This window comes from Callorhinchus milii, unplaced genomic scaffold (genome assembly GCF_018977255.1).
Source record: "Callorhinchus milii isolate IMCB2004 unplaced genomic scaffold, IMCB_Cmil_1.0 Scaffold6, whole genome shotgun sequence".
In the NCBI taxonomy this organism is placed as follows: domain Eukaryota; kingdom Metazoa; phylum Chordata; class Chondrichthyes; order Chimaeriformes; family Callorhinchidae; genus Callorhinchus; species Callorhinchus milii.
This window is the reverse complement of record NW_024704747.1, coordinates 13,246,090-13,273,792: the sequence shown is the minus strand read 5'-3', so window position 1 is coordinate 13,273,792 and position 27,703 is coordinate 13,246,090. Positions and strand designations below refer to the sequence as shown.

The 27,703-nt window shown below is 46.4% G+C and overlaps 1 protein-coding gene and 1 non-coding gene across 2 annotated transcripts; both read left to right on the top strand.

The window, feature by feature from the left end:
- The first annotated feature begins 2,173 nt into the window (after nucleotides 1–2,173).
- Nucleotides 2,174–26,304, top strand: cops8 (COP9 signalosome subunit 8). Its single transcript, NM_001292131.1, has 7 exons — nucleotides 2,174–2,323; nucleotides 8,473–8,543; nucleotides 12,412–12,460; nucleotides 13,441–13,573; nucleotides 22,169–22,276; nucleotides 25,217–25,279; nucleotides 25,951–26,304. Exons 1-7 carry the CDS (start codon nucleotides 2,246–2,248, stop codon nucleotides 26,028–26,030), a joined length of 582 nt encoding a protein of 193 aa, NP_001279060.1. The 5' UTR covers nucleotides 2,174–2,245; the 3' UTR covers nucleotides 26,031–26,304.
- On the top strand, nucleotides 6,558–6,629 carry trnat-ugu. The gene has a single exon. It is a non-coding gene; the product is annotated as a tRNA-Thr (tRNA).
- Nucleotides 26,305–27,703: the final 1,399 nt, after the last annotated feature.

The following is a 27,703-nucleotide window of genomic DNA, read 5'->3' as shown; positions in this document are numbered from 1 at the left end:
AAACCGCTGTCATCACCCCTCCTCAAAAAACCCACCATCGATCCCTCTAATCTCTGACATTACCATCCCATCTCCAACCTATGCTTCCTTGCCAAAGACCTGGAACGCATTGTTGCAGGTCAACTTCAGGGCTCCATCCTTGGTCCTCTTCTTTTTCTTACCTATATGCTTCCTCTGGGCGATGTCATCCATAAACTTCCACATGTGGATGTATGTGGATGACACACAAATCTCCTTTGCCTCCTCCAGTAACAACTCCCGGTCCACCAATGTTCTATCAGCTTGTCTAGCAGACATCAGTGTCCTGCAGCTGAATATGCACAAGACGGAAGCCACACTCCCTGGCTCCCGTCAATGTCTTCACCCCTGCAGATCTAAACTCCTCAACCTCCCTGGACTCTCCCTCAGACTCACCGAACCAGTGTGCAACCTAGTCATCCGGTTTGATACCCAGCTGTCCTTCCTCCCTCACATCCAGTTCCTGACCAGGACCGTCTTCTTCCACATTGCCTGCCTCCGAACATACCCTTCCCCAAGTGCAGCCGAAACCCTCGTGTAACATTTGACACTGCGCACTTAGATTACTCCAACGGACTCCTTGCCGGTCTCCCCAGCTCCCCAATTCAAAAGATTCAGCTCATTCAGAACTCTGCCGGCTGCATACTGACCCAGACCAAATTCTGTACCCATATCTCACCGTTTCTGGCCAGGCTCCTCTGGCTCTCCATTGGATCGAAATTCAAGATCCTCACATGTGTTCAAATCCTTTCACTCCCTTGCACCTCCCTACCTCTCCAACCTCCTCAGTCCACCACCTGGGACCTCCGCTCGACTGGCACCAGGCGGGCCCTTGCTCGTCCCTCCTACCCTCCACACCACCATCGGAGGTCGTGCTTTCAGCCACTATCCCCCGAAAGACTGGAATACTCTCCCTAAATCTTTCCGCCTTGCCCCCTCTCTCCACTCTTTCAAATCCCGCCTGAATACTTTCCTCTTCGACTGTGCTTATGGCCACCTCCCCCAATCCGGCTCGGAATCAGGCTCCGCCACTGTTAAGCGCTCTGAGACCCTACCTTGCGTGGAGGGCACTATAAAAAGTGCAAGTTGTTGTTGTGTCTTTTGTGGGCGAAAAAGGCGGCTAATGTAAGCAATAGCTACGTAACCCGGCTGTTTGAAACTCATCGTAGAGGGTAGATGTGATGACGCAGAACCTGCCAAGGGAGAAGCTGAAAGAGATCTAAGGGTTTGCCCACAAAATACACAGTCAAAGCCACGTTGGAGTCCTGCGGCTCAGTGGTTAGAGCACTCGCCTTGCAAGCGAGAGACCTGAGTTCAATTCCCGGCAGAGGGCGAAACCTTGGGCAAGTTTCCTTACTCCACACAGAGCCTAATAATAATCCCTCCAAAACCAAAAACAATAATAAATTGGTCATTTTTAATCTACGACTGTTTGTGAGACATTGCTGTGCGCAATTGGCTGCTGCGTTCGCCCACAAATATACAGTCAATTTACTTTACAGTGTGTTCTGCGAAGCGCTTTGGGACGTCTGGAAGATGTGAAAAGCGCTATATCAAATGCAAGGATTATTATTATTATTTACAGCAAGTTCTGTGAAGCCGCGACAATGTGATAGGACGCTGTATCAAATGCAAGGATTATTTTTATTACATCTCGTGAAGCGCATGGAGATACCTCAACGAAGAGCTCGAAGGGCTGAACGGCCTCTTTTTGTGCTGTATGATTGTATGATGTTAAAGGTGCTGGACCAAACCTTAGGGTTATGGGTGGTCAGTCAGGCAGAGGCACTGTGAGGAGGGTGAGGAGTCCTCCCGGCGACAGGGGGCGCTGTGAGGAGAGTGAGGAGTCCTCCCGGCGACAGGGGGCGCTGTGAGGAGAGTGAGGAGTCCTCCCGGCGACAGGGGGCGCTGTGAGGAGGGTGAGGAGTCCTCCCGGCGACAGGGGGCGCTGTGAGGAGGGTGAGGAGTCCTCCCGGCGACAGGGGGCGCTGTGAGGAGAGTGAGGAGTCCTCCCGGCGACAGGGGGCGCTGTGAGGAGGGTGAGGAGTCCTCCCGGCGACAGGGGGCGCTGTGAGGAGGGTGAGGAGTCCTCCCGGCGACAGGGGGCGCGTGGCTACGGAGTCGGTGGATTTGACGGTCGCCGGAGAGAGAGAGAGAGAGGAGGGGAGAAGCGGACTGTCAGACTCCTGGAGACAGAGTGAGGGAGAAGCGGTCAGGTGGCGGGAAGATGCCCGCGGCGGTGATGGCGGAAAACTCTGTGGGTTTCAGCAAACTCCTGGAGCAGTGCGAGACCCAAGAGCTGGAGGTGAGGCCTTGACCCCCCCCCCCGCCCCCGCACTGACAACAACAACAACAACTTGTAAAGCGCCTTTCACGATGGGAGGACGTCCCAAGGCGCTGGACAACCAGTATTTCGGACTCGAGTTGGGGGTCGGGATCCGGGAGGGTGGGGGGCACGGGGCGGGGGGCACGGGGTGGGGGGCGGGGGGCGGGGGGCGGGGGGCACGGGGCGGGGGGCACGGGGTGGGAGGCACGGGGCGGGGGGCACGGGGTGGGAGGCACGGGGCGGGGGCACGGGGCACGGGGCGGGGGGCACGGGGTGGGAGGCACGGGGCGGGGGGCACGGGGCGGGGGCACGGGGCGGGGGGCACGGGGTGGGGTGGGGGGGGAGGCCCGGGCGAAAAGGAGGGTCTTGAGATGGGTCTTGAAGGAGGCGAAGGGAGGGGTGAGGCGGAGGGACTGCGGGATGGAGTACCGGAGGGTGGGGGCAGAGTGGCAGAAGACCCGCCGCCAATGGTGGGGCGAGTGAGACAGGGCCGGAGCCCACTGAGCGGAGGGAGGGAGCAGGATGGTGGGGGGTTAGGAGGGAGCAGAGGTTGGGGGGAGCAAGAACATGGAGGGCTTTGAAGGTGAGGACCAGGATCTTGAACCTTATCCTCTGTGTGATGGGAAGTCAGTGGAGTCGGGTGAGGATGGGAGTGATGGGGTCACGGAGCCCGGTGCGGAGACCGACAAGAAAGGAGTTTGCACAGGATATTGGCGGCTTCGGGTGCGAGACAGTGGCGAAGGCGGGCAATGTTGTGGAGGTGGGGGAACGCAGAGCAGGTCATGGCATGGGTGTGGGGTAGTTGAGGGTCAAACAAGATGCCAAGGATCCAGACCGGCAGTGAGGTGGAGTGTGCAACCATGGATGGTGATGCTGCCAGAGGCTGAGATGTGGAAGTGCTGACGGCAGCCAATGAGGCTCTGACCACCCCCCCAACTCACACACTGACCCCCAACAAACCCACATACAGACTACTCTCCAATCCAATACTGACTCCTCCCCACTCAATGACACACTGACCCCCCTATCCCACAAACGGACCCCCCCAACTCACACACTGACCATCACAACCCACACATTGACCCCCCCCAACCCACACATTGACCCATCCAACCCACACAATGACCCCCCCCCAACACACACACTGCCCCGTCCCACCCACACACTAACCCACCCAACCCATACACTGACCTCCCCCAACCCACACGCTGACCCCCGCGCCCCCCCAATCCATACACTGACCCACCCCAAGCCACACACACTGACCGCCCCAACCCACACACTCACGCCCCCAACCCACACACTGACCTCCCCCCAATCCATACACTGACCCCCCCCAACCCACACACTGAGCCCCCAACCCACACACTGAACCCCAACCCACACACTGACCCCCCTGAACCCACTCAGTGACTCCCCCCCAAGCCACACACTGACTTCCCAAGTCACATACTGACGCCCCTCCAACCCACACAATGACCCCCCCTCAATCCACACACTGCCCCGCCCTTCCCCACCCACACACTAACCCACCCAACCCATACACTGACCTCCCCCAACCCACACTGACCCCCCCCTCAGTCCATACACTGACCCACCCCAAGCCACACACATTGACCACCCCAACCCACACACTCACGCCACCAACCCACACACTGCCCCCCCCAACCCATATAATGACCCCCCAACCCACACACTGATCCCCTCCAACCCATACACTGACCCCAACAACCCACACACTGCCCCCCAACCCACACATTGCCCCATCCAACCCACACAATGAACCCCCTCAACCCACACACTGCGCCGCCCCACCCACACCAACACACCCATCCCATACACTGAGCCCCCCCCAATCCACACGCTGACCCCTCCCAACCCACATACTGACCCCCCCAACCCACACACTGATCTCCAACCCACACACTGACCCCCAACCCACACACTGACCCCCAACCCACACACTGACCCCCCAACCCACACACTGACCCCCCCATCCCACACTGACCACCCCCAACCCACACAATGAACCCCCCAATTCACACAACGACCCCTCCAACCCCCTCTGATCCCCCAACCTCCTCTGACCCCCCCCAACCCACACAATTACGCCCCTAATCCGCACATTGATCCCCTCCAACCCATATACTGACTGCCTGCTAACCCGCACACTGACCAACCCCCCAACCTATACACTGACCCCCTCCCCCCAACCCACACACTGATCCCCTCCAAACCCATACACTGACCCCAACAACCCACACACTGACCCCAACAACCCACACACTGCCCCCCCAACCCACACACTGACCCACCAACCCACACACTGACCCCCCATCCCACACTGACCACTCCCAACCCACACAATGAACCCCCCCAACTCACAAAACGGCCTCCCCAACCCCCTCTGACAAGCCCAACCTCCTCTGACCCCCCCAACCCACACAATTACGCCCCTAATTCGCACACTGATCCCCTCCAACCCATATACTGACTGCCCGCTAACCCGCACACTGACCACCCCCCCAACCTATACACTGACCTCCTCCCCCAACCACACACTGACCCCCCCAACCCACACACTGACCCCCCCAACCCACACACTGACCCCCCCCAACCCACACACTGACCCCCCAACCCACACGCTGACCCCCCCATCCCACACACTGACCCACTCAACCCACACACTGACGCACACAATGACCCCGCCCCCACCCCACAAATATAGCTCCAGTGAAGGGCAGTATCCCTAACTCCTAATTTCAGTGATATCATGGTTTCACAATTTTACTGAAACTTTCATGGATTTTCCAAAATCCCTGCTTTCACAACTTTATTGTAACATATAAATGTTAAGTTTTTTTTCAGGTTTTTGCATCATCACAAGGAGCAGGTTGTGTTACTTGTGCCAGATCCCTACTTTGACTGCTGTGCTGATGAGCCAGTGTTGTCTTTTTCTGATCCGTTAAAATGCAGCAACCTACATACAGCAACAAGCTCTGTAGTTGTCAAATTGGTGCTGTACCAACAGATTTCCCTTTCATTTCTAACTGTCTTCTCAAAGGAGAAGGATAATTCAGTCTGGCTCGAATGGCTTTCTTCTGTTTTGCATATTTATACTCTAAAAAAATTCAATGGGTGCACTCTTGTCTCTGAGTCAAAATGTTGTATGTCAAAATGCCCCATGTCGGGACTTTGAACTTGAATTGTCTCTTTAGGCCAACACTACAGTGCAGTGATGGGGGAGCGCTGCATTGTCGGAGGTGCTGTTTTTCAGATGAGACATTAACGCAGTGGTGGCCAATCTTTATGGTCTGCTGAAAAAATAAATTTTCTTGATCAAATATATTTAGGTTTATAAATCAAGAAATATTCAATTGAAAAAAAACTGAAAACACACTTGCCTATATTCGTGTAAATGTTGGGGGTGGGTGGCGGGATGACGACGCTTCTTGATGACCCGTGGACCACAGGTCGGCCACGACTGTGTTAAACCAAGGTCCCGGCTACCTGTTGAGGTGGACGTTGAAGACCCCATTGCCGACAATCCCCCAGATAAAATTGACCAGATAAGAATTAGTGATTCAATTCATGCCTGTTTGTGGTACCTTGCTGTGTGCACGAAGTCTTCGTATTTGCTTTGTAGCAAAATCTAGTGAAGCACTTTAAGACACCTCACTGATGTGATATACACTATATTAAATGCTGCATGGATTACATATATCTATTGAAAATATTTATTATGTACTGTTTTATATTAATATATATTATACCTGGTTTCAGTGTGATGGTCCTCCTAATATTGTTGCTGCAGTACATATATTCTGTCAGCAGAGAATGCTAGGTAACCATGTTGCTGGTACAAAACAGGTTTTATAGGGATACAAGAGCAACATACAGTATATGCATCTGACTGTTGTAAATATGATTTAGTCACCCCATTTAAAAGGGAGCTAAATCTCACTGCCCAGTGTCTTTGGTCACTGCTGTTTGTTCCAGTTGTTCCATAAATAATATTGAAGGGAAAGGGAAAAAGGAGCAGTGGAAATGAATCCAGTGGGGGAGCAAGCACAAGCAGAGACACAATGGAAAAAGAGCAGGGGTATGGGGTTAGAGAAGAAAGCTCCAGTACAGACTCGATGGGCCCTATGTCCTGAGTAATAATCCTCGTTTGTGGTAGTTTACATTATTTGGTCATTCAAAAGACCAAAGAAGTCCTGTAGCTCGGTGGTTAGAGCGCTCGCCTTGTAAGCGAGAGACCTGGGTTCAATCCCTGGCAGGGCGAAACCATGGGCAAGTTTCCTTACTCCACACGCCTGATAATAATCCCTCNAAAAAAAAATTGGTCACTTCAATCTACGACTGTTTGTGGGACGCTGCTGTGCGCAATTGGCTGCTGCGTTTCACCCACACACAAATATACAGTCAATTAACTTTACAGTATATTCTGTGAAGCGCTTTGAGACGTTTAGAAGACGTGAAAAGCTAGATTTATTATTTGCCAGCTTCTCTGCCCAAGGAAGCAACTTCAGTGCCAGTCACGAGCTGCAGCAGACACTTGAGTTACACAGCTTTTGTGCAAAGTGCACACAGCAGTCTATAAGCACTGCTCAAACATCAGGTCAGTAAAATCTTTATTTAAGGCCCTTGAATGCTGACTTATAATAATGATGTTAACCTTTGTGTTTGGTATAGCGCCTTTAACATTATGAGGCTCTCCCAAAGAACTTTGCAAGATATACTATCAAGTGTAATGAACTATACTTTTGTGTCCTTAAGAAGTTGGCAGTGGGTTCTGTTTTATCCAGTGTTCATGGCGAATGGGACCAGTCTTCTCCTTGTGTGAACTCACATCTGGATATCAACATGAAAATAACTTTGTTCCCATTTTTCTCACAGTAACTTTGTTCAGGTATAACTCAAACCTTAAGGAATTGTTAGTGCCAACATTTTTTTTCAAATATTTTGATCTTTTATTTCTTCTGCCTCCTGCCTCCTTGTACTAGCACAAAGTCCCATTGGCACTAGTACCTCGTTCTCAGGTACCTAGTATTCACTCAGTGTGAGTCTTGGCAGCAAGTGTTGTCAGGCTGTTAGACTCCAAAGTGCCACAGTTAATAATACAGTAAACTTCTGATAACTCAACCCGGGCTTAAATTGTCACTACCACATAAGTCACCATGCTGTCATTATCCCGGCTGCATATTATTTATGTATTTATACATATGCCTAACTCACCACTCCCAATAACTCATCACTGAGAACTTTTCCCTTGGATTGATGAGTTATCAGGAGTTTAATGTAATAATAATCCTTGCATTTAGCATCTTATAAGGTATAGCAGAGTCCTGTAGCTCAGTGGTTAGAGCACTCGCTTTGCAAGCGAGAGACCTGGGTTTGATTCCCGGCAGGGTGAAATCTTGGGCAAGTTTCCTTACTCCAGACACCTAATAATAATCCCTCAAAAAAAATAATAAATTGGTCATTTCAATCCACGATAGTTTGTGGGAGACTGCTGTGCGCAATTGGCTGATGCATTTCACCCAGAAATGTACAGTCAATTCACTTTACAGTTTATTCTGTGAAGCGCTTTGAGATGTCTAGAACATGTGAAAAGCGCTATATCAAATGCAAGGATTATATTATTATTATAGCACCTTATCACATTGTTGATATAACAAAGTGCTTCACCTGTATTTGAAGGCACTTTTGGGCATAGCAGTATCCCACAAACAACCATGAAATGAGTGACTAATTTAACCTGCAGGATCATTGGGCAGGATACGGGGAGCAAGAAACTCCCTCTCTTTTTGAATAGTTCTTTGAGATCATTAAGGTCCACCTAAACAAGCAGGCATGACCTTGGATTAACATCTCATTTGAAGCACAGCACCTCTGACAATGTCAGTCATCTTGGTATAGGCGATCATCACACTTAAGGGTAAAGGCTGTGAAACTCTTTGAGATGGGCTCCCTTTGTGAAAAACTATATCAAATGTAATAATAATTATTAACAACAGCAACAATAATAGTATTATTAATAATAATTGTCTTCAGAAGCACCCGTTCCTCTGGCTGTATTTTTTCATTTCTCACTGTCAATAATCCACTTTCTGTTGTATTTTTAGGCTCCTGGTGGAATAGCAACCCCTCAGGTTTATGGTCAGCTGCTTGCTTTATATCTTCTGCACAATGACATGTGAGTATTGAGAGTAAATATAATGCTGTACAGTAGATGGTTCCATAAAATACTGATGGTTCCGTAAAATACCAGCACGCGAGCACCCCAGCACTTCTACATTGTAATGTCACCGATCATGATCCCCGACTTACGTCACTGCTCAAAAAAAAGCTGACCATTGTCACACATCCAGCCACCCGAAGCTGCCTGTGTTTGAGCAAGGTTAGCACATGGGCTATCAGCTCAACTTGCATTTGAAGCCACCCGCTCCTGTTGGTGAAGAAAAAATTCAAACTTTAATGATATTAGTAATAATAATCCTTACATGTGATATAGCGCTTTTCACGTTGGGAGGCCATTCGAAATGCTTCACAAGGTATATTGTATCTTGTGGGTGAACATAGCAGCCAATTTGCATACAGCAGTATCCCACAGATAGTATGGAGCGAATGACCAATTTTATTTGGGGATTGCTGGCCAGGACTCCAGGAGAAACTCCTCTTTTTCAGTAATGCTATGGGAATAATGCCATCTTTAATGTCCACCTGAACAGGCAGACTGAACTTCACCTTAATGTCTCGTCCAAAGGACGCACCTCCATTAATGCAAAGCTCCTCCAGCACTCCATTGGAATATCAGCCTAGACTTGTGAATTCTAGCCTTGGGAGAAGAGGTATTAGTAAACATGGAAAGAATGATTTTATAGCAGTGGAATCACAATGGACAATGCGAGACAGGGGAGGATGTGTGAAATGCTGGTTGGATCATTTTATTGGCCTCCCGACTGTTGATTTAATGGCGGAAAGTATGTGTACTTAAATAGGAAGCTTATAATAGTAGATTTTAACTCATGAACACATTGGAAGAAAATAAACATATTTAAAAGGAAACTTGAGGGAGAGGGCAATAGGAGGTTGGGAGCTCGTAAAGTATAAACAGTAGCACAGGATGGTTGGGCTGTTTCCTTAGCAGAATGGAATTTAAGTGACTGCTTTCAGGATCATTTCCTTGATCCCCAGGTCAGAAGCGCCACTCCATTTAGTTATCACTAATAAGCTCAGCAATGTGGTGGTGAGGGAGCATCTTGGGAACTATAGCTGGGTCTAAAATGTGAGTTGGGCTAATAGCACTTTGGCACAAGTATGGAGCATTAATCCTGAAATGTTTCCTGGCTTGCGTTGTGCAGGCTGGTTGAATACTCACAAGGTTCCATTTTATTAGCACTTGCGGTAAATCAGCTAATTCTGATTGGATGCGCTGGAATGTTTTGTGAAGTGTGTAATTTCTTTTGAAGAAAAACCCTTTACAATAATAATAATAATAATAATCCTTGCATTTGATATAGCGCTTTTCACGTCGGGAGGACGTCCCAAAGCGCTTCACAGAATATACTGTAAAGTGAATTGACTGTATATTTGAGGGCGAACGCGGCAGCCAATTGCGCACAGCAATGTCCCACAAACAGTCGTAGATTGAAAATGACCAATTTATTATTGTTTTTGGCTTTGAAGGGATTATTATTAGGCTCTGTGTGGAGTAAGGAAACTTGCCCAAGGTTTCGCCCTCTGCCTGGAATTGAACTCAGGTCTCTCGCTTGCAATGCGAGTGCTCTAACCACTGAGCTACAGGACTCCACAATGACAGGCTGGCACAAATACAGAGCCTTACCAGGCCAAGTTTTTAAACTGCTAGCTTCCAACTTGGTTGTTAAAGTAAGTCAATGCAAACTCAAGTTTCAGAATACACAATTTAAAATGAGTGACGAGATGCCGTGTTAAAACTCAATCGTTATTAGATACTGAAACTCCCATCGTTTTTCACAGACTTCTTTAGACTGTTTTCCATGTGGTTGCCAGATCGTTCAATTGTTCTGGTAGCTCTAATTTAACAACGTGGCCTCTTTTCACAGAAGTGCACTCAGCCCGAGCGGAGAGAGCTAAACTCTTGTGCACGGTCCAAGGGTAGATTGAAATACAGATACACAGCCCTACTCTCCCTGGGCTGAGTCCAAACAAGGGTCTCTGAGGGTACAGGGAAATGAATGGAAATGTTGATGTGCTTATTTTCCACTGCAATGGGAAGTCCGTAAAAGTAAGAATGTGCAGATCGTAAAAATAGCTTTGGCCTGCTGGAGATGGGATGTTGTTTAGCTTGTTCCTACAAAGGAAAGCAAGAACCCGTTGACTCCGCTGAACTGTGGTTTTAGATCAGTGTTTTTAATACCCTCATGCCCTCCGCCCCACTATCTCTTCAACTGTGCCTACAGCCAGCTTTCCCGCTGCACCACTCTTCCTGCTCCACATCTGGCTATCCCTCTATAAAGCACTTTGAGAAGTTATCCTAGCGAAAGAATCTGTCTAAATACAAGTTGTTGTATTGTTGCAGAAATGAGTTTTAGACTATTTTAAAAATAGCTCCAGAGGTTCACTGGCCACAGTTAGCCAGGGTTGCAGTGTATGTAGGTCATTGGCTAGGCCAATAGAAAAGTGCGGCTGCAGTTTTTCAGTGGAATCCGCTATAAACAGCATCTTTGCTATAAACCTGTTAAGAAATGAAGTTTCTGGGCCTGGGCCTCTGCCGGCTGTTTACCCAACATAACTGGGCGTAGCAGATCTGGACATGCATGCGCAGTGCAGCACATGTGGGAAATGGGCTTCACTCCACTCAGAGACCCCGATGTTGAGATTGTCTGTGTGTGTGTGTGTCTCTCTCTCTGTATCTGTTTGTGAGTGTCTCTATGTGAGTTTGTCTCTCTCATTTGTATGTATTTGTGAGTGTCTGTGTGTCTATTTCTATGTGTGTGTGTGTTTGTGAGTGTCTATATGTGTGTGTCTCTCTCTCCTCTGTCTGTGTGTGTGTTTATGAGTGTCTATGTGTATGTGTTCCTCTTGTCTGTGTGTGTATGTCTCTTTTTATCCATGAGTGTGTCTCTCTCTGAGAATGTGTCTTTCTGTGTCTGAGTGTGTGTGTGTGTCTCTCTCTTTCTCTCTGAGAATGTGTCTTCCTGTGTCTCTTGAGTGTGTGTGTCTCTCTCTGGGTCTCTTCGGGCCCTGTGCTGGTGTCCCTCCCGTCCGTCCCCCAAATGGGCTATCCATTTTTTTAAAGAAGAAATTAATTATATTTTTTGCAACAATCTAATATGTGTTTTTCCTCATATTTAGTTTTTTTATCAATGAAGTGAAAAACATGTAGATTGGCAGTGAAATGTACCTCAGTAGCAATTATAAATTGGCAAATATATCCACATTTTTCTATTGGCCTAGGTCATTGGTTACCTAAGCATTGTAACAATCCTCTTACTTTGGAACTGGGTCCAAATCGAAGCCAACCTGATGCGATGAAAGAAACCTTTGGGATTGATTTTAACCCACTTCCCAAAGGCACAGCCCCACTGCTTTATAATAATAATCCTTGTATTTGATATAGCACCTTATCAAGTCTTCAAGACGTCTCAAAGCACTTCGAGATGCTTTGTCGGAGGTGCTGACCAAGATCCTATCTATGCCCGTTCAGGTGAACATTAAAGATCCATGGAACTATTGTGAAAGAGAAAAGAGTTTCTTCTGATGTTCTGATCAATTTTCTAGATTCAAAAAAGTTATTCAACTCATTACTAATGCGGGACATTGCTGTACACAAATTGGCTGCTGCGTGTGGAGTAAGGAAACTTGCCCAAGGTTTTGCCCTGCCTGGAATTGAACCTAAATTAAGATTTAATTTAGTTTATGAGCGCATCTGGTGCCGGTCCTGGACCTCTCCTTTGTGACTAGCATAAACATTGTGGGTGGATGTGTCAGACGTTCTGTTTAATGTTAGTACAGTTGTCCTGCTGTATTTGAATGGAGCAATTCCACTTTGACTCCTTATTTCCATTTACGAATTCCAGGAATACGGCAAGGTATCTCTGGAAGAGAATTCCTCAGGCTTTGAAAACGGTAAGTCGAGGGTTGCTTTCCTCTCTGGCTGTGTTTTCTTTCCTTCTGCTGCGGGCTGGTGCCATCGTGAGAGACGGAGGCCTAGCATTTAATTACGGAGGAGATGTAAATAGGCAGAGGAACCTCAGTGTAGTTTATCACAGAGGATACTGAATGTATGGGATGGACTGCCCTGGGAAGCAGATTGTGTCAGCAATTTCAAGAGGAAATTAGATAGCTATTTAGCAGGGAATCCATTGAAAGGCTATCAGTTAATGATTTTTATTTTTTCTTTCAAATCCCACCCGACCTCTGACCTCCTGGACAGCTCCCTCCACTCAGTGAATACCAGCCTGCCTCAGCTCTCCTGAGTGTCCCAATCCTCCCACCAGAGGGCGAGCTTTCAGCCATTCTAGTCCCTGGTTGTGGAACTCCCTCTCAGAGACCCTCAGCCTCGCCCCATTCCGCTCTTTTGATCACCTTCCCTTCCCTCCTCATCTTCCTCAACTACCCACTCATTCAGCTCGTACTCCCAGCTCATACTGACATGAAACTATTGTTTCGTATGCAGCTGACTAGAGTTGTTTTCCTTGGTCCTATAGATTCCCAAGTTTCCGCCCAAAGGATGGCACTTCTGATAACACTTCATTACTGCAGTGTCAGTCTACACTATGAGCTTGAGTCCTGATGTGGGATTGAAACTGAAAATTCCTGACCCAGATCAGACGGAGGTCCCATCTCTCCTTTCCATCAGTAAACTGGACCTGAGATTCATTTCGGACAGCATCAGGCTTAAAGATAGTGTAAAGTTTTTTTTTAAACAAACTCAAAGCATAGGACTGCGCCTTTAAATTATGCTGTTTCACGAGATGCAAGTCCCCTTTGTTACAATATTAAATCTTGGAAGAGTCTTGAGAGTCTAGTTACCTTTACATACTTGTTAGCATCAGGAGCCAGACTCTGGTTTGCTGTGTCAAGTGGAGTTTTGTCTTGTGTTGCAGGCTAATCCTGAGTTGGGAGGAATCTGGTCTGTTGGACAGCGAATCTGGCAAAGGGACTTCCCTGGAATTTACTCTGTGATCAGCTCCCATCAGTGGTCAGAGACTATCCAGCCCATCATGGAGTCACTGAGAGGTAAGATGCTTATCAGCAGCTCGTGCCTTGGCCCCTTCTCCTTCACCTTCTCCCTTGCTTGGCATCCGACCTCACTATTATGAAGTCCTCGAGATATTATCCCACATGAAGGGTTGCTGTGTAAATACAAGTTGTTGTTGCCTCATGGTCCCCATTTATGAAGGTATATTGGGAGCCAGTGCTCTAGCACATTGATAGATAATAAAATAATCCTGACATTATAAACAATAAATTTCAAAGCAATCTAAGACAGCAGGAGGAACTCCCTTCTATATTCGAATAATGGCATGGGATCTTTAATATCCACAGAACTGGCAGAAAGCACCTTGATTTAACGTCTTATCCGAAGGACGGCACCTCTGAAAATGCATTAAAGTGTCAGTTTAGATTCTATGAGTTTAAAGAGGGATTGGGCTTTACATGTCCATCCATGTTGTATAACGCACGTCAGTTTCAGTGCCTTGGGACGTCCTCCCGATGTGAAAGGCGCTATACAAATATAATTTTGTTGTTGTTATATTGAAAAGGATATGCGCAGTCAGATTCGACCCACAACAATTCTGTTTGAACCTCTAAGCTGTGCTGTGAGCATAACTACATACCGCTCACTGACACCTCAATGACCCATCTACAAAATCGGGAGCTCACTGAGTAAACTACATCATTGCTGGGCAGAAAATGCCGTGGGGCTGTGGTGAGTTGGATGGTGGTGGGTGGTGGGGGTCGGGGGGGTGGAAGGGCTGTGGGTTAAGACAAATTCACTGCTACACACATTCTGGTCATTCCCAACCCCCTCCCCCCACTGAGCTGGACAGCGCTTGGTAAAGCCACAACATACCTGACCGGCCTCATAATCCCCTTTTCAACAAGGAATTAAAGCGCTGTCCTGTTGAAACACTTTATAGAGCCACTGTGGAACCCTGAGCAGGGTGGCAAAGGAGAGGGAGTTTTAGGATGTTGACCAAAGGCATTGTCGAAGATTTTTAATAGGGTTTAAGACAGCTTTCTAATGGGCCTCAATCTCTGGAGGAACTGCTGGCATGGCGTGGATGTGTGCTGACAGTTTGTTTATGGTTACAGTAGCTTATTTCTCAGCATAGAACCACAGCATGTTGCAGTCAGTCTTATAGTCTGGTCCTTTAGATCGCCAACCTTGCCTAGGAATCTCCCCTGGGGAATTGTGAGTCTCAAGCCTATAGTTTCCCACATCCTGACCTTTGAGGCTAGATTTTTAAAAAGAAGAATCACTTCAGGAATGACTCACACACCTACTCAGTGATTGATTGGAGTCACGTTTGTGGGTTCAAACCCCACGTCAGGACTTTGAGCACATAATCTAAGCTGACACTCCAGTGCAGTGCTGGTGGTGCGCTGAATTGCGTCCTTTGGATGAGATGTTAAACCAATTCCTCTTCTGCCTGTTCAAGTGGATGTTAAAGATCCTGTGACACTATTCGAAAAGAGAAGGGAGTTTCTTCCCTTTCCTGGCCAACAATCCCCAAAATAAAATTTATCATTAATTTCATAGCTGTTGTGGGACATTGCTGAGCGCAAATTGGCTGCTGCTTTTGCCCATAAATGCATTGTCACTTCATAGTGAATCTGTGAAGTCCTTTGGAACGTCCTCCTGATGTGAAAGGCGTTATACCAAATGTAAGGCTTATTATTATGTTTGCTGTCTTTCCATTTTTCCTTTTATGTGCAAGAGCTACGGCAGCTCTTAGCTCAGGCCCTGAATTTATACCAGGCTGCCGATCAATGATTAGAAAACCAGATTCCTTTAGCCTTTAAAGCCATGCTATCGTAATACTTTTAAAATTGTATGAAATTGTGGAAATTTCATAAGCTTGGTCTTAATTTAGAAACCGTTTTTCCGAGTGATTAAGGTTAAGACTAAATGGAACTTTGGGCCTCATCATATCGGGCACTGCAGGCCCGAGATGCACATGAGCAGCTTTGCTGTGGAATCTGGCTACTTGTTGAGATGAGGACATGGTGAGCAGATGGACGGACTGGGGGGGTGGTATAATTTAATCAGCAGGGTGAGGAATGCATTAGGATTTAATTGGACAATAAAACTGAGTGTATATGTCAAATCACACGAACATTCTTACATTTTTGGGGCAACTTGTTTGACTTGTGAAGGATTGGCTGCACATCTCATTTACTTCTTTTGCTTGCCTTTAGTCTTTGGTCCACACTACTTCGTCTTTTAACCAAATGCTTCAGTTGGCATGAATGTTTTTGTGTTTATTGGTTCTCATGATAGTGTAAGTTAAGCGGTTTCTGATAGTGGGCTTTATTACCGACCCGCTTATGGTATTGTATGGTAAAAAAAAGCTAGCAAATGGCATTGCAGCTCTGCATGTGCCTGACACTGGAGTTTTAATATTTATGTAGCACCTTTCACGTCGGGAGGACGTCTTAGGTGCTGGATCGTCAAGGATTTGCACCGGAGCTGAGGGATTGGAATCAGGCGGGATGGAGGGCAGGCATAGTGTGGGTAGGAGGGTGACCGAAGGCATGGTCGAAGAGGAGGGTCTTGAGACGAGCCTTGAAGGAAGCAAGGGATAGGGCGAGGCGAAGAGACAGTGGGATGGAGTTCCAAAAGAGTGGGGATACGGGGCTGAAGGCCAACAATCTTGCCAATAAAATTGATCATGTACTTTTTACTTCATGGCTGTTTTGGGGACACTGCTGTGCGTAAATTGGCTGCTGTGTTTGCCTACAAAATGCAGTCATTACATTTTACAATATATGCTGTGAAGTGTTTTGAGACGTCCTCCTGGCTGAAAAGCCCTATGTGAAGTGTAAGGATTTTAATTTATATTTATTTCTCTCTTCCACACCACCCCCCCCAACCCCCTTACATTTACACTGTATTTGTAACCAGGAATTGCTGCGAAAAAGTCAGCATAAACAGTGCTGACTTTTTGGGTTTTCTTCAGTTTGAATCCAGGAGTATCAGTTTGGATGCCCGCTAAAGGGAACTCAGGCTCATTCCACAGATGTAATCAAGTGTAGCTGCTTTTATGGAGTGCAGGTGTTCATTGAATTGCTGCTCACACGCAGCAGAATTCTGTTGCTCTGTGAACCTTCTGTTCATTTGCCTCCTCCCGGGGGGGCTGGGTGTGGGAGGGGGGGGTTCGCAATTAGATTTTTATGGAGTGAATTACACATCTGGGAACGAGACCAAGGACCTGTGCGCCAGGCCTGCCTGCACTCACAGATGATCCATTGTGTTAGCCAGAGAGCTTTTGTATTTGTAGAGTCCTTGGGCAGCAAAGCTGTGCACACCGTGAAGAGGCTCTTAAATATTACTCATCGACATATCTTCAGCTGTAATGGTGGGACCTTCAAAACTTGATCTTCCCATAGATGTGAAATGAATCGGGTGTCCACCCTGGGCTAAGATAGATCGATATAAAGCTGTTTTTATACCTTCCCTCGAGTCTCCATGAGGGTGGAACGATCTGGACTTGCATTGGGCTTTTTCACTTCAGAAGAAAGTCTCAAAAAAAATCTGTTTTCCGAAATCCTGTGAAGTGAGACGTCCTCCCGTCGTATATGAAAGGCAAGGATTATTATAATAGTAAATAAATAATCTTTATTTGATACAGCGTCTTATCACTTCATCAAGATTGATTTCAATTACTTTCTTATAAATGCTCTCTCCTCAGAGACGGACTCTCATGGGCCAGAGCCTGGTCTGAGTCAAAGGTCTTTGATCCTAGCTACACTTGTTCCTACCACCGCACACTATAATAACAATAATAATAATCCTATCATTTGATATAGTGCCTTATCACGTCATTGAGACGTCTCAAAGTGTTTCACGGGTTACACTGTAAAGTGTAGTGACTGTGTTTTGTGGGCAAAGGCAGTAGCCAATTTGCATACAGCAACTTCCCCACAAACAACCATGACCAATTTTATCTGGGGAGTTTACGATAAATGTCAGGTCCAAAATACAGAAGATAATCAAATAGAATATAGAAAGTACAGAGGAGAACTGAGAAAGGAAATAAGACGGGCAAAGAGATTGTATGAGAAAAGATTAGCGGGTGACATAAAAGAGATAAGCATATAAGCAATAAAAAGTTAGTCAAAAGTAAGGTGGGCCCAATTAGGGACCAAAGAGGAAATCTTCCTGTGAATGAGTACTGAATAAGTACTTTGGACCTGTTTTCACAAAAGAAGAGCAGCCAGTGCCACAGTATCGGAGGAGAGGGTAGAGACATTGGATAGGATAAGAATAACCAGAGGAGGTACTGAAAAGATTGACAGTGTTCAAGGTAGATAAGTAACCTGGTCCCAACGGGATGCATCCTAGGTTACTGAGGGAAGTATGGGTGGAAATAGCAGAGGCTTTCGCCACAATCTTTCAATCCTCCTTGGACACCGGGGTGGTGCCAGAGCACTGGAGGGTTGCAAATGTTACTCCACTGTACAAAAAGGGGCAGAAGGATAAATCCGGGAACTGCAGGTTAGTCAGCCTAATGTCAGTAGTGGGGAAATTTCTAGAAACTATAATCCAGGACAAAATAAGTTTTCAATTCAAAAAATATGAGTTAATAAAGGGCAGCCAGCACGGATTTGTTACAGGCAAATCATGCCTAACAAACCTGATAGAGCTTTTTGATGAAGTAACAGAAAAGGTGAAGGTAGGTTCATGTATCGATTTTTAAAAGACATTTGATAAAGTGCCATATAAGAGATTTGTTAGAAAAATAGAAGCCCACGGTATTAAAGGGACAATGGCAACATGGGTACAGAATTGGCTGGGGGACAGAAAGCAGAGAGTGGTGGTGAACAGTTGTTTTTCTGTCTGGGGGAAGTGTGCAGTGGTGTTCCCCAGGGGTCGGTATTGGGACCACTGTTCTTGTTGATCTATATAAACAACCTGGATTTGGATATAGGGAGTACAGTTTCCAAGTTTGCAGATGATACTAAGCTAGGAAAAGTAGTAAACAGTGAGGAGGATAGTATCAGACTGCAAATGGACATAGACAGACTGGTAAAATGGGCAGACATGTGGCAGATGAAGTTTAATGTGGAGAAATGCGAAGTGATTCATTTTGGGAGAAAGAATGAGTAGAAGCAATATAAGCTGATGGTACAATCTTAACGGGGGTGAAGGAACATAGAGACCTCAGGACAGGTAGATAAAGCTGTTAAAAAAGCATTCGGGATACTAGGCTTTATAAATAGGGGCATAGAATACAAAAGTCAGGACGTTTTGATGAACCTTTATAAAACACTGGTTAGGTCTCAGCTATAATACTGGGTTCAGTTCTGGGCACTCCACTTTAGGAAGGATGTCAAAGCATTGGAGAGGGTGCAAAGGAGATTTAACAGGATAGTGCCAGGAATGAGGGACTTCAGTTATCAGGAGCGGCGAGAGAAGCGAGGATTATTCTCCTTGGAGCAGAGAGGTCAAGAGGAGACTGAATAGAAGTTTTCAAAATTATGAGGGGATTCAATAGGGTGAACAAGAAGAAACTATTTCCACTGGCGGGTGGGTCAGTAACCCGAGGACAACCGATTCAGAATAGTTGTTAAAAGAAACAGGGGAGTTGAGGAGAAATTGTTTTACAGAGCGAGTTGTTTGGATCTGGAATGCATTGTCTGAAAGGATGGTCAAAGCCGATTCAATAACAGCTTTTAAGAGAGAAGTCGATAACTATTTTGGGAGGACAAGTTTGTAGCCGGAGTGGAACTAATTTGGATAGCTCTTTCAAAGAGCCGGAACAGATGATGGGCCAAAAGGCCTCCTTCTGTGCTGTACAATTCTATCCCTCAAGATACAATTGGCCATTTCTGAATGTTTGTGATATACTGCTATGTACAAAAGAGTTGCTGTGCTCATCTAAAAATAGTCAGTACATTTAATAATAATCCTTGCATTTGATACAGTGCCTTATCACATCTTTGAGACATTTCAAAGCGCTTCACAGAATATATATTGTAAGTGGATTGGCTGTGTATTTTGTAGTCGAAACACAGCAGCTAATTGTGCACTGGAAGGCTTTACCAGGAGTCCAAGTTCGTGAACACATGTTCAAACATCCATCTTCATTGTCCTGGAGAGAGCCAAGCAGCTGCTGCTTAAACTCTGCACCTCCAATTGGTGGAACCAACAACAACAACATTACATTTGTATAGCACATTTCATGTCGGGAGGGTGTCCCAAGGCGCTGGACAGACAGAGTTTTAAACCCGAGCTGGAATTCGGGGTCGGGGGTGGTGGAGTGCAGGGGGGGAAGCAGGGAGATCAAAAGCACGGTCGAAGAGGAGAATCTTGAGATGGATCTTGAAGGTGGCAAAGGAGGGGGTGAGGCATAAGGACTGCAGGATGGAGTTCCAGAGGGTGGGGTCAGAGTGGCAGAAGACCTGCCCGCCAATAGTGGGGGGAGTGAGGCGGGGGACGTGAAGCAGGCCGGAGCCTACTGAGTGGAGGGAGGGAGCAGGAAGACGGTGGCAATGCTGTCACCCATTTCATGCTGAGATGCGTTGCCCACCTGGAACCTTGCAGGGAGTTCCTTGTGCCTACTATCCACCTACTATCAAACCCAAGCTTGTCGGATGTTGAGTGATCAACTAGTGAATATCCTCCTTGGGCGGGAGGTAAGCAGGGTCTCCTTGGAGCTGAATTGACTCCAAGGTGACATGCTTGGCAACGGAAGTTGGAATCGAGCCAGCACTCTGGTAGTCTGGTTCTTGAGCCAGGCAGATCTGCAGTATACCAGGTCCCTACTGATGGCAGTACATCAGTAGTTTCATCAGCAGGACCTGGAGCAGTGGGAAAACTTGCCAGACAGCATATCAATGGCAAGCTATTTGGCTTTAGCTGGTTAGAATCCAGCAATGACCTCAACCCACACTCTGGGGGCCCCAAACTTTGGACCTAACCTGCACCTAATACTTTCCAGAATTAGGTGAGCAGGATGTGTCACTCCAGGGAGAGAATGTGCATTCCATTCCAACAGTCTATATCTGGGATTTCCATGTGTAGGTGGGATGCATGGAATTCTCAGTTTGGTTTGGTTACTCAAGCATGGTGATCGGTTTTCACATGTGTCACACACCCGGCTGACCACCAAAAACGACACCGGGAGAAACTTTTTGAATAACGCTTTGGAATCTCTAAATGTCCACCTGAACAAGCAGACGAAACCTTGGTTTAACATCTCATCCAATTTATTATTAAAAAGTGGTGGAGAGTGCTGAGTGGGGGAAGAGGGGAAATTGCAGAATGTTGTCTAAAGGCACAGTCAAAATCTATAATTTTTGAAGAAGGTTTTGGAGGGAAGGGGAGAAGTGATCTTTGGAGGTAGATCTAGCAAGTAGGGATCAAGTGGTTGACAGTTCGGCCACTGTTGGTGGGAGGGAGGGAGGAACAACAACAACTTGCATTTATATAGTGCCCTTCATGAAGGCACTGTCTTGGAACTCTTAACAGTGGTGGAGCCTGACGCCGAGCTGGGGGGAAGGATGAGGTGATCGTGAGGTGATCGAAGAGGAAGGTCTTCAGTTGTGATCTAAAAGAGGGGGAGGAGGGGGAAGGCGGAGGGATTGAGGGAGAGGGTTCCAAAGTTTTAGTGGAGCCTTTCAAGGACTGGTATGATGGTGGTGTAGAGTTCAGTGTGGGTGAGCATACAGGCAGGCGGTGGAGGAAGGAGCAGAGGGAGAGAGGGAGAGTTGCTCAGAGAATAGCACAGAGTCAGAGGAGCAGAGGGCAGGAGAAATGTTTGGAGGAGGCGCTTTCGGAGCATCTCAACTTGCATCAGCTGCAGTGCAAACGAGGGTCTCTCTCCATTCCTGCGTTGTCCTGGTAGAATTCTTGGATGTTCCATTAGATCTGTTATACTGTATTATACAGCATTTTATTACTGTTCCTATAACTTAATGCCCAGTGTTTCACCCAGGGATATTTAAGACACCATTTTTTCTGGTGCTAAACGGATACTTGAGCAGACCTCACAGCTGCCAGTCATTCGGACTAAGACATCGGGAGAAACAAAGTAGAGCAGGAAGTATAAATCTGGTTTCTCATTCTACTTGGTTTTGCTTTGGAGTTGTGTCAATGGGGTGTAAGAGGTTTTTGGATTTTGGATGTTGTTGGTTTGGGCGTTACACACGGCTTGCTGTTTACTCGTGGAGTCTCGTATCTTAGTGGTTAGCGTGCTCGTCTCACAAGCAAGAGGACCCGGGTTCGTTTCCTGGACAGGCCAAATCCTTAGGCAAGTTTCCTTACTCCACACACCTGTTTACCTAGCATTAGATCGGTACCCAGTTATTAGTCAATTGGCGGATCACTTTCCAGGGGTAATAATCCCCCCAAAACAAACAAAACAAAAATTTAGTCACTCAATACATAACCGTTTGTGAGATATTGCTGTGCGCAATTTGTGTTTGTGCACTGGGTATCGCCCACAAAATACACAGCCAATCCACTTTACGTTATATTCTGTGAAGCTCTTTGAGACGGCTCAAAACTATGTTAAGGTGCTATATCAAATGCATAGAATAATTATTATTATAGGCCCGTTTTATTCATGTTATGCTCACTTCCTTTCGCTTCTTTGTGTAAAGATGCCACCAGAAGGCGTGCCTTTGGTCTGGTTGCTCAAGCCTACACCTCCATCAGCGCCGATGATCTTGCAGCCTTTGTGGGGCTGGTAGTGGACGAGGCCGTTAAAGGTAACCCTCCCGCTCCTGTTCTTAACTGTGAATGACTGCTCGCTGCGCCCCGCCACCTTGGAGCGGGTTCAGAGTCTCGCCAGAAGCCTGGTTCACAGACGTGGCTCTGATTCTAACCATTGCGTGACCGAACCTTTCTAATGTTTGCACTGAAATAAACAGCTAATGTTTATCAAATGGGTTGGACAGAAATGTTTATGCCTGCATTTCTTTATGTACTCATGGGCTTTGAATCTGTTAATATTTAAATGAGCTACCGCTCAGCTGTGTTTTTACGACTGAAAAAAGCTTCAGATCCTCTGTGAGGTATCTTTGTGTGTACCTGACCAGTCACTGAGCCATACAGCCAAGGGACTTCCAGGAGGGATTCAATGAATCCTTCATTCGAAGGGTTTAAACACCACTGGAGCATTGTTTCTGTGACCTGCATGCCCCCTCCTTCCACTCAGCAAACTCAGACCTGCTGCTCATTCCTCATCCCTTGTGCCCCTTCATCATGGGCCTACACCCACTGCCGTCTGGAACACCCTCCCGCTCTATCAGTCTTTGAAAACCTCCTGAAAACTATCTCTTCAACAGTGAGTACGGACACCTCCCCACCTTCCCTGCTCGGAGTCCAGCACTCTCTCTAAAGCATTCCAAGGAGTTGCCCTATGTGAAAGGATCTGTATGAATGCAAGCTATTTTTGTAGAGCAGTGAGTCTTAATGCAATTGACTTTTAAGTCCAACAACAAGTACATGCATTTATATACTGTCTTCACGCAGGGTAGCATCTCTGAGCCCTTAATAGTGGCGGAGCTTGATGCCAAGCCGGGAAGAGGGGGGACTTGACTGGGAGATCTTCAGATGCAATCTGAAAATGGGGAACGAGGGGCCAAGGCAAAGGGGCAAGTCCAGCTTAAATGTGGCAATCTTTTTCTGCCAATTTATTCACATCTTGCACCTCTCATGAAGGAGTTGACTGATTCCTGATGTGGTTGCCAGGTTTGAGTGATCTTGTCTGGGGCAGGTTGGTGCTCTACAATTCGGCTCCATGCCCTTGAATTGGATGTGGTCAGCCAGGGTTCCTGCTCATCACTAAATAGTGCCTCCTGTTAGGAAAGTTGTGTGTGGGTGTTGAGTTGTCTGACTTGGCTTTGAATTCCCACCCCCATGGTCAACACTAGTTGAGGCTCAGGGAAGGTGAACAGCACACAGCAATACCAGGCTGTTCCTGGAAACCTGGTGGCCTCCTCCTTCAGTAGACCAGGAAGGTGTCAGCCTGGCACAGTTGGTTGCACTCTTGCCTCTAAGTCATAAGATTGTGAACCCACAATCTGTCAGAGATGCCATCCTTTGGATGAGATGATAAACCGAGTATGCCTGTTCAGGTGGACGTTACAAATGCAGTGAAGAAGGGAGTTCATTCTGGAGTCCTGGGCAACAATCCACAAATAAAATTGGTCATTCTCTTCATGCTGTTTGTAGGACATTGCTGTGCGCTAATTGGCTGCCTTGTTTGATGCTTCGTGACATTTTGACAACGTGATGAGGAGTTATGTCAAGTGCAATGATTATTTCAAGATGACAGAGAGATGGAGAAATATTGGTACATTTGAGCTGGAGTTTTACCTTAAGTGCTTGAAAACTAAATTAGACAGCAGTGGAGTTTGAATGAATTGTGCTGTGGAGCACTCTGGCACTGTGTGAGGCAGTAAAAAACACGTGTGCTGGGTAATTGGCTCCTGTGATTACCTTTCTGTAGTGCCAAAGTTTATTTTATTGGTTTTATACTGTTATCCTAATGCAAAGAACACACGTGGTTTCTGCAGAGGCTTGTTTTTTTTTTCTGGAGCTTTATTCAAACAACGCTTTCATTACCAAGAAAGCATCCAAGTGTTTCCTGGAGCAGCTCAGCATGGGGCAGCATCCACTTACAATTTTATAGCGCCTTGCCATGTCAATGTCTCAAAGTGCTTCTCTTTGAGAGTAGAGAGGAAATGATAGCAGTACCCTGTTATCCAGAAGTTGACCATTTTAATAATAAAAATAATAATCCTTGCATTTGATATAGCGCCTTATCACGCTGTTGAGATGTCTCAAACCTCTTCACAGGATATACTGTAAAGTGGATTGACTGTGTATTTTGCAGGCAAAACGGATGCAGCCAGTTTGTGCACAGCAGTGACCCACAAACAGCTATGGTGTGAGTGACCAATTTTATTTGCGGGATTGTTGGCCAGGACACTGGGAGAGAGAAACTCCCTTCTTTTTTCGAATAGTGCTATGGATCTTTAACATCCACCTGTACAGGCAGACGGGTTTAATGTCTCATCACCACCGATGGTACCACCGACAATACAACACACTCTCAGCACTGCATTGGAATGCCAACTTAAGACCTTGATTCCGATTCCCAACGTGGGGCTTAAACCCACAACCTTCTGATTCAGAGGTGAGAGTGCTACCACTGCTCCAGGCCGATGCATTTTAGCTTCCCGCTTACTAACAATAACCACCGACTGGGTCAATGGGGTTGTTGCCCACGTTACTTCTTGCTTTGCATGGTTGGAGCACAGCAGAAGTGACATCAGCAGCCCCAGAAGTTGGCCTTTTTTTTAGTGCAGTAACCAGCAGAGTTGATATTTTATGGTTCCTGACCACTACCTTCCTCTTCACTGGATCAGTCACTCTGTCTTCCATATGGAACTCCATGCCCCTATCCCTCCTCCTTCCCTTCTAACTGCTTTAGAATCCCACCTTAAAACCTACCTCTTTGATGGTGCCTATGTTCACCTCCTCCTTTTCCCCCTGTCTGTCTCAACTGTATTTGTATTGTACAGTAAGCTTTGCACAGACCGCTTTGTTTGTCTGTATGAAATTGTAATGCTTTTCGTGGCATTTTTACCAACTTCTATGGTCAGAGAGCTTTTCAACACGATTCCCTTTTCTCATTGCAGCCGTGCTGGAGCAGGGATGGCAGGCAGATCCAACCACGAGAATGGTAGTACCTAAGAAAGCAGGTAGGTGGCACTGCCGCTCTATAGTTTAAAAGTACAGTAAATGCTCCGTGGAAAGGGAAACATAAATACAGCTTTATATTTGCCGCTCAGCGAATGAAAATATTAGAATACTTTGCATGTAAATCATTCCCTCAGATCAAGTTGACAAAAATAGTCTGGTTTGTCTAAAAAAAACTTTTTAAGTTGTGTCTGCATCTGATTCCAGCTCCAAAAATGCATATACTTTAGAGTCATTTTCTTGAGTTTTTTGGTGAAGAAATCAGAAAATTTAGTGACTTGAGCAGATCGTCAATTGCAATCCCTTCGTTTTGCTTTCTTGAAAAGAATGGGGGCTTTCCATATGCCAGCTGTCAGCAGATGCTTTTCCAGATGTAACCTCAGTGGTTTCAAAGAAGCAACTCCATCTTTTGTGTTGAAGATGGAATGCAAGTCTTTGATTTATCCTGCTCTTTATCCTGGTTAGTCACTGCTCCTTGTAATGCCTGATGTATTTAATACCAATCGCTGTCTCTTCCCCCCACCCCCTGAAAAAAATCATGTCCATTTGCTTCTCTTTGGACTCCCACGTTACTAATGGTTGTGTTCGGGGGTGGGGGGGGGGGGGGGGGGGGAGACGAGAGAGGAGAGAATCAAGTGTGATTTATTTTCTCTCTTTCTGTTCTCTTTAACAGAATCTCTCCCAGTACCACAGATTCCTAATGAGCAGCAGTTGGCCAGACTGACTGACTACGTGGCCTTCCTTGAAAACTGACAACCCGCCATCTGAAGAGAGAGAGAAAGTTTGGGAGAGTAAGCCCAACTGAATGTCAGTCTGTTGCCTTGATGGTGGGATGGGCAGAAACTTTGCGTATGTTAACCTTGTTCAGAACAAGACTCTCAATTTCTCTCAAAATATTCTTGTAAATATCTAGTGCCGCAGAATTAAATCCTCTCCAGAGGCTCCCCCAGTGCTTTGTGCAGAGTAAGGTTTTCTTTGAAATCCCATTGAAAAAACAAATAAATTCCACCCACAAAATGGTTTCTTTTACTTCCTGTGCTGGTTTGAATTTATCTGGTGATGCTGACTGTGTTTAATAGCGAGCACGGATCCTGGTAATGTTGATCTGCACCAAATCATCCTGGTGCATTTAGACAGATGGGAGCTCTTTTAAGTTAGTTGTGTCATGGCAATAAAATTTGCAGTGTTTTTTTTCTTTTTGAAACCTGCCCTCAAATTTATTTTTGCAACTCTTCTGTGGAGAAGTAGGGTGTGTAATTCCAGCTCTAGTAGAATGATTGAACTCATCCTACATCGTAAGGTGGACAGGCATTGAGTACAGGCTATACAATTCCCAATAGAGAGGGAAGGACGTACCATCCACTGTCTGAGCACCTCTCGTGCGTCCCTCCCTCCCAACTGTCCCAACCTCCCGACTGTAAATTGAAATCCAGTCCCATCACATCGTCTCATTGCTGAGCTCCTCACCTCCCTCAGTTTTCCCATATAATATGCAGACTTGTATTTCACCATCTTGATTTTCAATGTTACTGGTGTCCTATGTTACTCAACCTCAGCTAGAGCAGTATTAAGTGCACTAGAATTAGACTCAGTCTCCCTGGGCCAAGGAGCAAAAACCAGGCAGGGCTGACGCCGTGTGTGCAGGTGTCACCATTGGGTGTGGATGACACGAGGTTCAGCTGTGTGGATGAGTGACTCCTTTTACAGCCTCACATGTGAAGTATGATCACTTGGAGAGTAACTGGTTGGCTATTGATGTCTCTGAGTCTGTAGACATCAGTAATAAGACACTGGGTGGGAAGGTGGGAGAGAGGAAATGGCTTAAAAATAGTTTGTTGACCACTTTTAAAATGCGGTGGTTTCAGTCCATTCTAACTGGTCACATCATAAAAATACAATACACAATACAAATTTACACTTACGTAGCGCCTTTCACATTGGGAGGATGTCCCAAGGCACTCACCAGTTCTGGCTTGGCAGCCGAGCTGAGGAGAATGGGGAGGGGAAGATGATTACTGGTCAGCACTTCTAGGCTATAAATTCTGTACACTGTGGATCCGCGGTACCTCTGGATTATAAAATTACCGCTTATAAAGGGATCTGATTGTACCTCTATCCCTCACCTAGTGCAATATGTGAAAGGGGAGTTTAGCCCTCAAAGAGTGGGGCTCACTGACAGAAAGAGGAGATCTGCAGCACTGCCCCTCTCTTGAGAGTCTCCTAGCAGTTTGGATTGGCAGTGATAGGGGGATGGGGGGGGTGCTGAACATTGAGGGAAGCCAAGCATTTCGTAGTAAATTAATCTGTACGGACAAGAAATGGTTAAAGAAAAGAATGACTAAAGCGGGACAATTAGAAGATTCTCAGTGGGATTAAATTAAACTGAACCATATTGCTTCAGAAATGACAGAGCTCTCTTGCTGTTC

Coding starts and splice junctions, on each gene's coding strand:
- cops8 (NM_001292131.1), top strand. CDS start 2,246: ATGCCCGCGGCGGTGATGGCGGAAAACTCTGTGGGTTTCAGCAAACTC. Junction 13,574..22,168: donor CATCATGGAGTCACTGAGAG/GTAAGATGCTTA, acceptor CTTTGTGTAAAG/ATGCCACCAGAAGGCGTGCC. Junction 22,277..25,216: donor AGTGGACGAGGCCGTTAAAG/GTAACCCTCCCG, acceptor TTCTCATTGCAG/CCGTGCTGGAGCAGGGATGG.